This window comes from Colossoma macropomum, unplaced genomic scaffold, assembly GCF_904425465.1.
Source record: "Colossoma macropomum unplaced genomic scaffold, Colossoma_macropomum, whole genome shotgun sequence".
Classification (NCBI taxonomy): Eukaryota; Metazoa; Chordata; class Actinopteri; order Characiformes; family Serrasalmidae; genus Colossoma; species Colossoma macropomum.
The window spans coordinates 10969814-10984970 of NW_023494809.1; the positions used below are offsets into that span (position 1 = coordinate 10969814).

Here is a 15157-nt window from a genome sequence, read left to right on the forward strand (position 1 = left end):
ACAGCCATTCTTTTGCAAAAGCCCAGGCGTCGGGGTTGAGCTGTTTTGTGACCGTATCTAATTGTTAAGGACGGAACATGCACAAACTTGCGTGGCACTGTCTGTCTGACGACCCATTAACGTATGTGGGAGTCATACCTCCACCACCGTTTTTATGATGGCCATAAAAAAAGCTTACAGCACGGTGAGAACTGCCGCCCTGCTGATTTATAGCACCGGGTCCAGTCAGAGTCAGCCTCCATTGCATCGCCTGCATTGGTTGGCATGCGCCACATGCTCTTGCCTTACACAGGCATAGGCTTGGCGCAGGGAATCTCAACAGCCGGAGTAATAACCGCTAATGTAACTCACAATATGGCTGAGATGCATCGAGTATAGATGGCATGAATGCGTGGGTACGTCTTCCTGCCAGGCTGAGACCCATTCAGAATGATTTAGTGCATGAGATGTTTGTATGTTTCTGGCCCGTGCATACACAAGGCTACTCTTTTACATAATCACCTGCATTCGAGTCCTGTAAATTCCATAAACTTTCTATAGTTTTTATATAATATATATAAAAACATGGTTTGCACAGTCCTCTTTTATTGCTGCTGTAATCCTACAATTTCTATTTATTTATTTCAATCATGTCTTTAAATAGGCCTTAGTAGAATCTGACTGATTTGAGGCTGTGCACGCCTGATGAATCAAAGAATCAAGAGCAGTCGCTGAACTAACCAAGTCGGAGTAGCATCTGATGATGGGATCTGAACTGGAAAGCAGCATCTGGTTCACTCCTACACTCTGGTTCTAGCGCACACAGACACACACACACACAGAAGCAAACACACACTTGAGCGAACAGCAATGGCATTTCAGCCTTCGCTATTGTGCAAGTCTCAGTGTGTGTGAATGAGCAGGAGTGGGGCTTTATCCTGAATAAAAAAGCCCTGGCTCAGCCCAACCAGCATAGAAGGGCTTTGTGTCCACTACGACACACTCAAGTGCACTTGAAGGAGTCTGCAGAGGAGAAGTTATCACATACTTTTCTGACTGCTATTTGGGGGCTGTTCAGGGCACGAAAGCATGACTTCTATCTCACATTGGACATTTTTTCACATGAAGGACTCCTGGTAGTGGTGTGCGGTATTAATAAAATTCAATATCACAATATTTTCCAAATATCACAGCATCATGGTGTTTGATTAAATATACATTTCCATTAATGAAGTCAATTAACTTACGCTTTCTGAACACTGAATATTGTCTTAAAAGCCTGAAAAGCTTGTTTCTTTTGGACATTTTTTTTTCTGTTTTCGTCTCTTAAAAATCACACCCAAAGGAATCTCACACAGTTTTGTAAACATTAAGCAGACAGAAAACAAAACTGCAGAAATGAAACTTTACATTTCTTTTCTTGCTTGTATTTTAAAGTATTTTTCCTGATGCACATTGCAGTTACATCCTGAATGTGTAAAGTGCACAACAACAAACTACCTGACAAAAGGAGACATTGCTCTTATATTAAATGTAATGTCAATCGTGTACTGATTGCTATCTGTCAGTAATGCAAAAACTTAAAATCAGTATTACTGATATTACAAAACAGTTCATCCAGCACTAATTTCTGGATACAAATTCCAGTTATATGATTAATGCCAAGCCTAAGTTTTGGATAGCCCAGGAGGGTGGTGGTGTGGTTTGTCACCTGGACAGGGCGTGTTGGGGGCGTGCTGATAAGAGGAGCAGGGCCCATGGCGGAAGCTGCTGTCAAACTCCTCTCTCTTTCCTCCTGGTAGATGCGGTCTCGCTCGGCCTCAGGAAGCTGAAGGAAGTTCTGCATGGCCCTCAGGTTGACCAGAAGAGATTGAGATGCTGTTTTAGGATCCTCCTCTTTTCTCAAGATCTCTGAGAGAAGACCCTGAGAGACAGAAAGAAAGAGAGGTGGGGATGATACAGGGGGAGAGAGAAGGGGGGTGACAAAGAGAGAGAAAGGAAATAAAAGAGAACCTCTGAAACATAAACAGACCAAGAAATTACAGCATTTATAATGTGTACACTTAGACGAATCCAATCCACACAATAAGATAAATCCACCCTATGACCCTATATGATGCTGGACCTTTGACATGTGCAGTGCTGCCCTCTCTAACTTCCCCGAACTTTCAAAAGCCTCCTTCTTATCCTCTTTATCTCCTCCATAATCAAAAAAGGCCACCAAACCCACATGCGCTTTCGCAGTCAGAGACGCCATGACATGTCACCACAAGTACTCTTCATTAAACCGCTGCAGAAGAATGTACAATAAATTTTACAAGAGCTCTCCAAAACAAAAAAAAGGCATGTCGCAAATTCTTTATAGTGTAGATAAATGGGAAAGGCTGCCAATTTGTGCAAAAAACACACAACTCTCCATTCACGCTCCTACTTTCCAATAGATTCTTATCACTTTCACACGACTTCAAAGCCACAGAGAGTTATAATGAGCCTCACAGTGAACCTTCCCTAAAAACTATGCAGAACATCTTCAGACATTATCTCCACGGCTGGCTCCAGAGAAAAAAAAAAACTGTGAGCATGGTGCGGCAGCAGTCCGTGACCGGGCTCCCCATGCGCTGGCAGAGAGCCAGGTACATCTCTCTCTCTCTCACCTGATGACGGTAAACAGTTGTCATGGCACCATGTCTCTACAGGACTCGAAAGCTTATGCTAACGGCAAAGCGGCAAGCGCTTGTGTGAAGTGACAAAGAAGAGGAGAGAAAAAAAAGAATGAGTGGGAGTAGAAGACATTAAAGAAATAAAGTTATAACTAGAGGTTCTGCCACTTTTCAGTGAAACTGAGAGGGGCAAGAGCACAGCAATGTCTCCAGGCCCCAGCTTGCCAAATGTTCCAAATATCTCTCTTTCTGTCCCCTGTTTTCCGTGACAACAGTCTACCCTTGTCTGTTTATTCCCACAACAAACAACATCAAGCTCCCCATCTCGGAGAGAGCATTCCATTGTTGCTGTGTTACCAGAGCCGAGTGATTAGTGTAATATAGCCTACGTGTAGTGACACGTATCAGGCAAACATGTCATAGCTGATGTATGGCATTGGTGTGGTAAGGAATGATTCAGCGTTTTGACAGTCAACAAAATAGTTTCATGGTCAACGACAGAGAAACGTATTCTTAATATTTGTGTATCTGCATACATATTTTTGTTTAAACCCAGAGAAATAGAACAAAGCCATCACGAAGAAAAATCTAATAAGACAAGAGGGATTGGTAATTTAGCACAAGCTATGAAGCTAATGCTCCATCTGCACTTGTCCTATAAGAAAATACCCATTAATTCTTCTTTCAGATTTTTAGTTAACACTTATTAAATGTAAAGCTGAAGTCTATAAATATAAGAAAGACTTTTATGGAAAAAAGTAAAGCAAAATTAACCTGATAAAAACCTCAAACTACACTGTACACTGAGAAATGAATGCTCTGAACTTACTTGAAAAATACAATTATGCATAGTCGTCATACAGTATGACAACTGAAAGACAAATGGTGATGATGACACGCATTTGAACAAAGTAAATTCAATGAAATTTTCGTCTAGCCATGCAATTGTTTGAAGATTTCAACCATTACTTTGTTAGTACCTGTGTCCTGTTGAAAGCCACGCGGGCGAACACAGCCTGGGAAATACCGGCCCTCTTCAGCTCATCTCTCACCCACTTGTAGATTTCGGAGGACACCTCTGCATTGGAGGACACTTGCGAGTCCAGGGGCTTGTTGAGTGCGCGGCTGACGGGTGGGTGGTTCAGGTACTGCTGGTTGAGGGACTGCTGGGCCAGGAGCCGGTTGACGGCATACTGCTGGTTCAGGATCTGCGCCATGACGATCTGCTGGTTGACCAGCTGCGGGCTGATGGGGGTAGACACCAGGCCAGGGTGCAGGCCAGGCAGTTGTGCGCGGCCTGGGGCCTGACCGCTGTGTGGCAGGGGCACAGGGGATGGCGGCTGCTCTGCTGTGCTACCAGGGATGGGCTGCTGACTGAAGCTCAGGTGGTTAGTGCCAGGTGGGGAAAGGTCCGATAAACCGTCCATTTCAGCTAAAATCATGGAGACACAGAGAGGGAGAGAGAGAGAGGGAGAGAGAGAGAAAGAGAGAGACAGACAGAGAGAGAGAGAGAGAGAGAGAGAGAGAGACAGACAGACAGAGAGAGAGAGAGAGGGAGGAAAGCAAGATGTGTTATTTCTAACAGTTCAGACCGTGCATTGGCGCAGAGAGGAGTATAAAATCAATGGCTGCAGGGAATGTCTTTAGTCAAATAGCAGCTACTTAAACTCTTAAACTCTCAGGGACTGTATGTGGTCCTAGCTTCAGTTTAGGGCTCGATTAATCGACTAAACTTGATTGTCTGATTTTTAAAAATCCTCAATTAAAATTTACTTTATTAATAAATCAGAAGTAACTGATTGCCAGGTTTCATGATAATGGATATTTTAAATTCTTCAACTGCCTTCTTTACATTAGGAAATAGAGCCTGAAGTACATGATTATTTTCATGCATTTTTACTGCAGTGTTTTCATATATTTTGGGTGAAGTATATTCCTAGTTTATCTTTTTCCAGTGAAGTATTTTGGAATTTTCAAAAGGCAATGCATGGTTTGTAATTGTTCAGTTAAGCCAGTTTTTATCTGGCCAGTTTTGCCTTAAAAAAGGAATTGTTAAAATAATGGCTAAATTATGTTACACTATTATAAAAGTCTTCATGTTATTAACTGAATAATAAGCCTAGGGTTTTTTCATTTATTCTAAGGGGTTAAACAGCAAAACTTTAAAAGACACTCGTGTAAAAAGACTGTGTGATTGAAATAAAAAACACATAAAAGTCACATAAAGGATTTTAAACTGCAGAAGATATATCACATCTGATTCTGGGTTTGACATATGATTGAATTACAACACAGAGAACACAAAACCCCATAAAAACAAATAACCTGCTATATGATAAAGACTTCAGTAATATATATTAAATCTCTGCGCCACTACTATGCATGTTCTTCAGGCTGGACCACCCTAGCCAGGAGCTAAAGGGGCTCAGTGCGTGACCTGCATCTACACAAGTTGGCAGCTTCCGAAATTAGTTTATAATGTCCATGGCCCAATCATGTGAGCAATAACAACAAGCCAGTGTGGCCTGCTGTCTAAAGTGGTGGGTGGGGGGAGTCCTTACATGCGTACGGCCAGCCGCTGGTGCATTTGAATCGCCCTTTATGCTCTTAATTTTCAAACAAGGTACACAAGCTGGCCAATATGAAATTTCGGGAAAGTCTAAATATAGCCGGAGTCGGAGCAGAGACGGAGGCGTTTGGATCCCAAAACCAAGCCCTCTCGTTTAGGCTAGCCCTGACAAGACCAAGAGAATAAGGCAGCTATTTGATGCTGTTGATGGTATTTACTGTCATAAATATCGCAGCCCTTTTTAATTGACGAGTGCGAGGCCGCAAAACAACGGGCTGGAAAATCTGAAAATGAAAAGGTCTGTTGTGCACGCTGAGATTTAAGTGGGGACCGGAGTGTTACGGCTCCTTCAGACGTTCGGGGCGTATTACTTTAAAAGGATTTGTTTAAATAAGGAGAAATTAAAACGTTCAACACCTACAAGCCCAGGGATTGCAGCATTCCAACTCAGCGCAACTCTGGCAATAATTTTACCAAACCCCCATTTTGGGCAAATGTGAATTATGGCAACTTATCAAAATATAAATGTTTCAATAGGAGATAAAAAAAACAGATTAAGTGCATGGAATCTCTCCAGAAATACATACAATAATCACAGGAACACAAGCATGTGTCTTTACTGACAGCCAACACAAAGGAAGCCATGGCTGTTCCTTTCAGTATCGGGAGAAAGTGTGGGGGGGGGGGCTCAATAATAATCAAAGCTTTCTCATAATCCTCCTCATTTCAGCAGTCTGATACTACGGTGTGCCTTTCGGTTCCCATTTTTACCATAGAAAACTGCTGGGGGGCACATACACACACACATACACACAGCTTTTCCATGCAAATTGAAAGACGGGAGAGAAAAGTGTTTGCAGGCCACGCTGTAGCAGCGAGCAGCAGACACACAACAAGAGTTCCTTCTGTGGAATCTGGCACCAAGCGGGCCGGGATTAGCAGTACAATAGTAGAGGGGGATGTGGGCTGGTAGAGAGAGCGAGAGAGAGACAGACAGAGAAAAAGAGAGAGAAAAAGAGAGAGAGAGAGAGAGAGAGAGAGAGAGAGGCCCTGGTATATCTCTGAGAGAACAGCAGGACTCCAGCCCACTCCACTGCTGCACAGTCAGACAACGCTTTCACACACACAGGCACACACACCTCCCTGCACTCCACAGGAGTGGCTCCTTAAAGTGACCTGCCTCTCACTGTCCTCTCACAAAAACACCGCAACATAGGTGGCTAAACCGCGCCAACTCTGTCTAGCCTTGGTAAAACCAAGATTCTAAAACAGTGGTCATCAGTTCCAGTCCTGGCCAACTTTAATCTAGTACAGTTTGGTGATTTTCCAGCTCTAACAAGCCTATTATATTTCATAAAGCCTTGGATACACTACACGACTTATGAAGTCCTAATAGATTATAAAAAGACTGGGTCTCTTGTTGAGTTTGTTTGGCGACTGATATCATAAGCGTTGAAAAAGGTGACAAGTTCAGAAACCAGTCCCCTGAATCAGGGTCTGGGGGCACTGTTCCTAGGAGAAAACTGTCATGATTTTAACACGAAAATTCTGGCACACCTTGAGTTCAACAATTATGAAAACACAAGGCATGTTCAAAAACGGTTCTGTTTTCCAGGTACTTTGACTTATTTGTTAAAGATCTATTGCCTACCAAAAATTCTAAGTGTATGAAATTTGGCAGATCTTTTTTTGTGAGACCCCAAAGTCCACTTTGCCTATCATTTGTGTTCTACTGGTTCCAAAATCATGTAGCATGCTTGGGCCCCCTTGATCGCTACTTGCAATGAAATCTGTAGACTGCTAGTAATTCTCTACATAATTCACATGAATGTCATTTCCATCACTGAACTTGGGACCACACACTACACAACTTTTAAGTTGTTGCCAAACTGAACTCACATGACCACACTCTCCTGTTTCTAAGAGACATGGATAAACCAAACGTGGAGCAGCTTGCTGCTATATGCACTGACAGAGTTTAAAAAAAGCGTGCAAAGTTGAGGTTGTGGATGTAAGTTGTGACCAGTGTGGTAGTTTTTAGAGCTTCTGATGTGCATACAATTGATCGCGCTCCTGTCTTAAAGTCAATTCATTAAACAGGGCTGCTACACATGAGAATGTCTGCTTGGCATTATTTATTAGCTGTATTTACAACTTGCTCTCAGAGAGGGGACGAAAAAAAATCAAACATGTAAATACTCAGAAAGGCCTGAAACTAAATCGGGAGGCAAAAAATCTAGCACACTACTTGATTTTTACTCCCAACTGTCAATTTTGACTACACCAAAATCTGCAGACTAAAGCCAACCAGCCCAGACTTGGCCAGACTGAGAATCAGGGCTAATCAGGGTAAAAGTCATGTAGTGTAACCCCAGCTTAACTGCAGAGGGGTACGTTTGAGCAGGACCAGAATTGATCCACCCATGCTCCACCCACAAAAATGTTCTTTTGTAATTGCAAGGTTGGACAGGCTTTAGAGAGCACTGGCAAAAATCCCATGGAACCTAATCTGTAGTACAGTCAAAATAAGGAAATTTAGAGTGCATTATTAATTTCAAATGATATTTTTTCATTTCGTATTCATCTTCATTAGGTTGAATGGGACATTCTGTTACGACAGATTGTATGTTTTGGTGTTGTGTGATGAAGCTAATGTTAGCATGGTGGCAAATCTGTCACTTCCACTAGCCTGCCATTCAATTTGCTGCAACATAGTCCAGCGTAACATTTCAACTGTAAACTCAACAATGTAAACTCTTATTGGGACGAATGGCAGTTCTGCAAAAGTTCTGTGAAGTTTGTCCAACTAACAGTTGCTATGAAAGAATGCATGTGTGGGTGGAGCATATTTGACGGCCTCTGGCAATGACCATGCACAGTGACAAGATTCATTTGCTTCTGAACACATCACACTGTTTTTTGCTGATTTTGCTGATTGTGTGCTATTATTGTGCAGTATAATATTGTACTTTGGCACCCCATGTGTGCTGAGGTACAAAAGACCTAGATGAACGGCTCTCATGCCCCGCGAGCGTCAAAAGAACCCCTCCTGCTCTCATGAATATTAAGTTCTAAGGAGGGTTGCCGTGGGCAACAGCCGGCTGGTGGGGTGTGCGGTGCTGTGGCCCCGAGTGTGTCACGTGACCTACCTACTGTGGTGGCACGTGGGCTGTCGTGGAGGACGCACGTCCCCAGGTAGCCCTCCAGCTGGGAGGGTTGGCGCATGACTGCGCGGGCACACACACATACACACACAGGTGTGGAGAGAGATAGAGAGTGTTAGTGGGATGGCACATGCACGTGCGCTGGGGGGTGTGGGGGGGGTGGTGGTGAGGGGGCAGATGTTACATAGAGTGTCACTGTAGGAGCCTAAATACACCAGTGTGACTTACCTTGTGTGTGCTTTATCAGACTGTGTGATAAACACTATAAACACTATGAAGGCCCAGATCCTGACTTGAGGTAACATGGGTTTTAGTATATTTTCTAAGAAAACTCTTAGACATCTCTAAACAAATCCTGACTCTAAGGGATGTAAATATCTGACCTCACAATTATGACTCAATTATGATTTTTTAGGAAATGATTTAGTGCATCATGAAATCTCATCATGATTCTACAAGACTAGATTCTTTTAGTATTGTTGTATTAACAGTGTATTTGTAAAATAGATGTACACATGTATATTTATATGTGGAATATAGACTATAAAAACAACATATCAAGCTGAGTGCATATATTATTGAATAGTACTAAAAAAATATATTGTAATTGATTTAAGCATTCCGAAATTGATGCAGTTGAACTGACATCAGTGACTCCTACAATATACCCCTACTGACTCTGCTGACTTGAGTCTTAATGCAGACTTTGTTTTCGCTTAAAGTTCATAATTTAAGCGAATCTTGACCTGGTGCCTATGTAAATTTTTTGTCTTGGCACAGGAAAAACTAAAATACGTGCAGCGCAGCCTATAGCCATACTATAGTATCGCAAGTGCATGCATTAATTTAATTTAGGATTCATCCCTAGCACAGCAAGCTGAAAACATGAATTATTTTTATGAATCTGGAGTGAGAAAGAATGTTTGTTTACATTTAGTCTGCTTCAAGCAAGAATGATGTACTTGTAAATGAAACTTCTGGACTGCTGAACATTTAACACTAGAATAACATCTACAGAGATGCAAGGTTACCATCTCTTCATACTGGCCATTTGCTGTAATCTACCTTATGCATAGGTACACAGTTACTCTTTAAGCATCCATTAGATCATTACAGAAAGGCAAAAGGGAAGCAGTTTGATTATTTTTGCTGCTTTGCTTTGCAGTCCTGGCTTATTATGTGTAGGAAGTTAATTCCTAGTGCTACTGCATTCAACCTGAGCTCCTAATTTTTTATCTGAATTTTCTATCTGATACTAAAACAATGCTCTTATTGTTGTTATACATAAACAGTTATCTGCAACAGTTCCAGATAGTCACCAGACATGTTGAAATGTGGCCTCATTTTAGGCTGCACTGCTCATTATTTAGTGTGATTTCATGTATAAGCTGTTTACCTCTAATATCTACAATTAACAGAGAAAACAGGTACCTCTGTTGTAGAAGAGATCATTAGAAGGAACAATTCCTGTGATTTTTTTTCAAATGCTGTAATTACTGTAATGCTGATGCACACACATAGGTTTTCAAGTGAAAAACAAGACCCTGAAACACATGGAAATTAACCATAAGGTCATCAGAGAGGGGTCATATTTGCATCAAACTATTAGCTAGCTTATGGTAATATGTTTACACGGCCTTTACCAAGACTTAAGTTGCATGCAGCCTGCTAGAGTCAGGATTTGGCACAAGGCTTAAGCGAGAGAGGTGGAAGCAGAATGATATGAGCACTCTAAGTCAGGATCTGGCCCTGAATAAACAGAGCTAATGAACATATCTAAGGGTGGTACACAGTATTTTCAAAAAAAGAAATAATCAACACAAAATAAAACAAAAAAAATCAAAAATGTATTTTGACTCATTATTCAAGTCATTAAATAGTGAGTAAAAATCTCCATGTCCATAGAAAAAAAACACTACACTACACTAACGATACATCCAATAACAGCAGGTATAATGGGACAAACAATAGAGAAACACAATGCTGTCCTCGTTTTGCTTACCCATCATATCTTTTGTCTTCTTGAAATGTTTATACCAACGTCCAAATTCCTGACACTTCGCCGCAGACACATTTGCATAGTAAGTACTGTTCACAATGGAGGATATCATGCTCTGGAGGAGAGAGAAAGTGAGGGAGAGAGAGAACAGCATAAAATAGTGTTGAGTTTCTGCTTTGCTAGAAATCACCTTAACATTTTCTTAACGTTACATGCAGTAATACAGATTACATACAATGCATGCTACGTTTTGGTGCAGAAGCTGACACAAATTCGTGCACAAATTTGCCTTCTCAATATAGAGAACTCATTCAGAAAACCAAAACAGCACACGTCCCTTTATACCAAATGGCCCAGAGTTTGAGAGACAGTCTGCCACGTAAGATGAGCTTCAGTGAGAGATAAAAAAACACACCAGCCTTGTATACAGGAAGATTTACTTTCCAGATAGCTAAACAGATGATGCACTGGGGATTTCTTCCCTACACTAATGCAACTCGCAGTCACAATCTGCTGTAAAAGCCAATGGAGTTGGTAGAGGGGCCACACTCTCCTCTTGCGTTGCTCACCCCTCAATTCACCATTTATCCTTTTCATTTTGATGTGTTCCTCACAAACAAGCCCTGATTCCGTTTCATTAAGCCTAACACTTAACACTTTAATGGCCCGGGGCTAAGTAACACGCACACAAAAACTGTTTGGATCGTTATAAATATTCAAGAGACAAAAACATCTGTTTTACTATTACAGGTATGCCGGCTTTATCATTTGTATAATATGAGCACTGGGGGACGATATGTGAGGATGGCTGCAGTTTCAACCTTAATCTTTTCCAAACAGCGAGTTTTCTGCTTTGGAATGCTGTCTCCATTTTTGTTTATTTTTTTACACTATCTGAAAACAACAGCTACCCTTTACATTCTGTGATTTCATTAAGAATGGACCGTTGGAAATGGTCCAAAATTACTTGCTACATTAACTTAAGAACTTTTTTTTCTCCTACAAAGTTACCATTCTGGAAATACAAGGTTTTGAGGTATATGCAGATACAATATACAGAGCACAGGCCACAGCTTTGCATGCTGGAACAAATCAAGAATCATTTAAGAACAGTCAATATTTTAAAGACATGCTGTTGTCTTGTATAGTGTGCTGGGTGTTGGGTTTCACATGGAGCAGGAGACAGCGGGTTAACAGCTCAGCAAAGGCCAAGGCTGTGTATGCTTGAGAGGGACAATTAACCTTTATTGCGAGTGCGCGTGCAGCTGGAGAGATGAAGAGTATGGAGAAAAGCGCAGGCAAAATGAAAGAGAGAACCTTCTGCAAAAACTAGAGGTGCAGCAAATACAATGACATATAACACTGTTTATTTTCTCTTTACCCAAAGACTGTACTTTGGCTTAAATAAACCCACTGCTATGAAACACAGAAGATAGTTAAGATTGGCTGGCTTGCAATATTTATATCCTAAAATTGCAAAATGGATTGACCAATGTAAAAATAATTTGCCCAAAGGCTGACTGTCAGTGAATACTGGTCAATTCCAACCGTGCACTGCTGGCAAAAACCTTGAAAAAATGCTTCTCTCACGGCCTGACATAGTGGCCTACTTGCCACCCCTATGCTCAGGAGAACAACTTGTTTCTTAAAATTATCAGATTTCCTTATCATTCATCTTCAAAAATGATGAACGCCCAGATTGCCCCACCAGATCAACAAGAATCTGCCTTCGACGTCATCTGCACCGCACTCTGATAAGAAACGAGGCTGAAGAGAAGAGGGCTGAAATTAAGATTTATACTGAAACTGATTAAAAAAGGTGTATGAATCATTACAGTAAAAATGTGCTGCATCCTTCATTGGGGTGACAGCAGTGTGCCTGTTGTGTCGGGTGCCGTAACTGCATCCATCTCTCCGAATGCAAAGGCTGGCAGAAGCCGCTTTTGACACAGATGTTAGGATAAATATCGTTCATTAATCACCCGTCTCGCACGCAGCATCGCACCCCATCTCCCAGAGAGTCGCCCGCTGAGAGAGAAAGAGAGGCGGGTAAAAACTCGGGTGGGCCAGTTGCCGCCATCAACAGGTAAAATGGGATGAGTCCGGGCCCCTTTAAATGATAAACATCTGCAGGCCTTATCACAGTGCCCAGGAAGTCTCGCTACAGCGCTATCACAGCGATCTGCACGGCTTTCCGTCATGGGAGCAGAGCACGAAAACGGCCAGCGCTGCTGCTTTCTGCCATTGCTTTCCATTCTCTCTCTGTCTCTTTCTCAATCTCTCTCACTCAACTCCCTCTCCTTCTATGTAACTGTCACTTTCTCAATCTCTCTCATTCACCATCTCTCTCTCAATCACACATCCTAAATGTAACTCTTACTCTCTCTCTCTCTTTCTGTAACTCTGACAGAATTTCTCTCATCCTCTCTCTTTCTCTCTCCACCACTACTACTACTATAAGCCTACTCCATTGTGTGGGAGGCCTGGGTTATTCCCCCTTCAACAATCTTAATTATAGCTTCTTTCCAACACCAACAAGCATGTAACGTGTTTGTGTGTGGTAAAGGGCTACTGTAGCCGCAGTGCTTTAGGCCAGTCGCTCCCAAACCTGGTCCTGGAGTACCACTGCCCTGCACATTTTCCATTTTACAGTTTACCTGCTATTACACAATCACTTAAACTCAAAAAAGACTCATTATTAAAGGAATACTCCAGCATTTTTCAATGTAATCTCTATTCATTGCATCTGTACTGTCAATCAACACTAACAATCATTTAAACAAATTTCCCCATACTTACAAAGAGAAAACTGACAGGAAACTGATTATTACAGAAATCAGTGGGCAGTTGCTGAATTCTGTGAGTAAATGTTTGAAATATAGGACTGAATAACCCATATTTATTTATTACCACAGTGATTTTTATGAAGTTTTATCTATCTATCGGACACTAAAGGAAAAAAAGAAACAGTCTGCTTTCATTTGGGTTTGCTGGTATCCATGGTGATTAGATGGAGACTGTGAAAACTCCACCCACCACCTTATGCTGTTAACGTAATAACTCTTAAATCTTCCCTCTAAAAAAGTAGCCATATCTCTGAAAAAATAAACTATACAGATTTACAGCTTTTATGTAGAACGTTCACATTACATCTTTGACTGAACAACTAAAACGTAATTCTACCGATTTTTCAACATTTCTGCATAATTAAATCGTAAAGGTGCAAAAAATCATCCATGGTGGTTTGACGTGAAATGCTCCATTCCAGAAAAAACTTATCAAGTCTTATCAAGAATCAGTCACAGTGGTAGTGATAGGAACCAGATGTTCGAACCATTTAATGCTTCCAAAAGCTACCTCACAGAAAATGATTACTTTAAATGGCTACAAATACACTGCCTGCTGTCTGAAACATTGTTTTACAATAGTTCTGAGAACGATTTGGCCTAAAATATATTTTTAAAACTGTATTCATGGCAAAATTACAACCAGGACAGTGTAAAGGAACAATAGTCCCAAAGAAAACTTTTTTTTTTCAGATTTATCACTATTCTACCATCATCTACATTACATATAACAACTCAGAAGACACATGTAGGTACGCTGGTGGTTTTGGATAGTATATCATGACCCTTGTTTCCTTTCACCAACAGTGTAAAAAAATCTGAGATGGTAAGTTTCTGTACAAAGAACTATTTCACAACAAACCACCCCAAAATGACTTTGCTTACATTTCATCCACTGAATTACGCACACTTTTTGGAATACTGGCATAATTCCTCTTTAATCACAGAACTCTATAAAAACATCTGTTAATTGGCAGAATATAGCAACTTTATTATAAGAAAGTCAAAGGATTTTGGGGAAATGCCTTGAAATTACTGTTTGTGGTCATTAACCTTATAGATATATATGTGGCAGATAGACACTAGGCTGAATAACACAAGACTACTTTGTTCAATTATCTGACTAGCTGGCGTAGAGCAGGGCAAAAACACTAAAATAAGCTGGGCAGAGGTGCTGCAGGACCAGGCTGAGACCAACAGCTTTAGTCTGTGACAGTCCCAGTGAGACTGGCCTACACAGACATCACTGCAATGACTGGATGGCTATCTGCTACTGTGCAGCTAACCAGCTGCTCTCTGGGTGCTTAGCTCTTTTGTCCTCATGCCGTGAGGCTGCGCGGGGGTTACGCACCATCACAGAGAGATACACACACACATGTTGAAAGAGCTGTCACAAGCAGGAGTGGTCGGTGGGTTTAGCACTGCAGACCCAAACGGCAAACGATTTACGGCACTCTTTAACGTTACACGAGAAATCCATCTCTGTGCGGCACAATGATAATCTACTGGGAACAATAACCACGCTCAAAACGTTCTCTCTCTCCCTCCCGCTCTCTCTTTGGTTTTCTTTTTTTCCTAAGGAGTCTCTTCAGGGCATTTGGAGACCAGACACACAAAGAGTAACTTCGGCTGCAGGGGGAATAAAACCTAAATGCTCGACAAGGCCGTGGACAAAAGCTCTATTTTCAGGACCCTCTTTCCGCCCCCCCCGAAAGCCAACTCCGCTGTGGGGTAATTCTCCACATACTCCGTTTGTTAACCTTTCTCTTTCTGTGTGAGGATTACCGTCTTGAATATCAAGAACAAGTTAATCCTATAAAAGTTGCCAATCATGCTTTTGCCCCCTGAAAAAGCCCTGTTGTGCCCCTCTCTTCTGGCTCCTCAGTAGTGGGGGAGCTCCGCAGTCTCTCACCTGACCAAAAAGTATCTCTAACTGGCAC

General features: G+C 41.6%; 1 protein-coding gene across 7 annotated transcripts in view; it reads right to left on the reverse strand.

Annotated features, from left to right (window-relative positions):
- The window catches only part of LOC118798847 (DNA-binding protein SATB1), a 62395-nt gene that overhangs the window by 24858 nt on the left and 22380 nt on the right, over positions 1-15157 (reverse strand). For 4 of the 7 annotated variants that reach the window (XM_036558428.1, XM_036558426.1, XM_036558425.1 and 1 more), the window contains exons 6-10: positions 10375-10486; positions 8358-8435; positions 3620-4071; positions 1691-1903; positions 721-792 (exon numbers count right to left, since the gene is read on the reverse strand). In XM_036558428.1, coding sequence (XP_036414321.1) covers positions 721-792; positions 1691-1903; positions 3620-4071; positions 8358-8435; positions 10375-10486 — 927 coding nt within the window. The remainder of the gene's footprint in view (positions 1-720; positions 793-1690; positions 1904-3619; positions 4072-8357; positions 8436-10374; positions 10487-15157) is intronic. The other 3 variants (XM_036558430.1, XM_036558427.1, XM_036558429.1) reach the window with 2 other exon arrangements.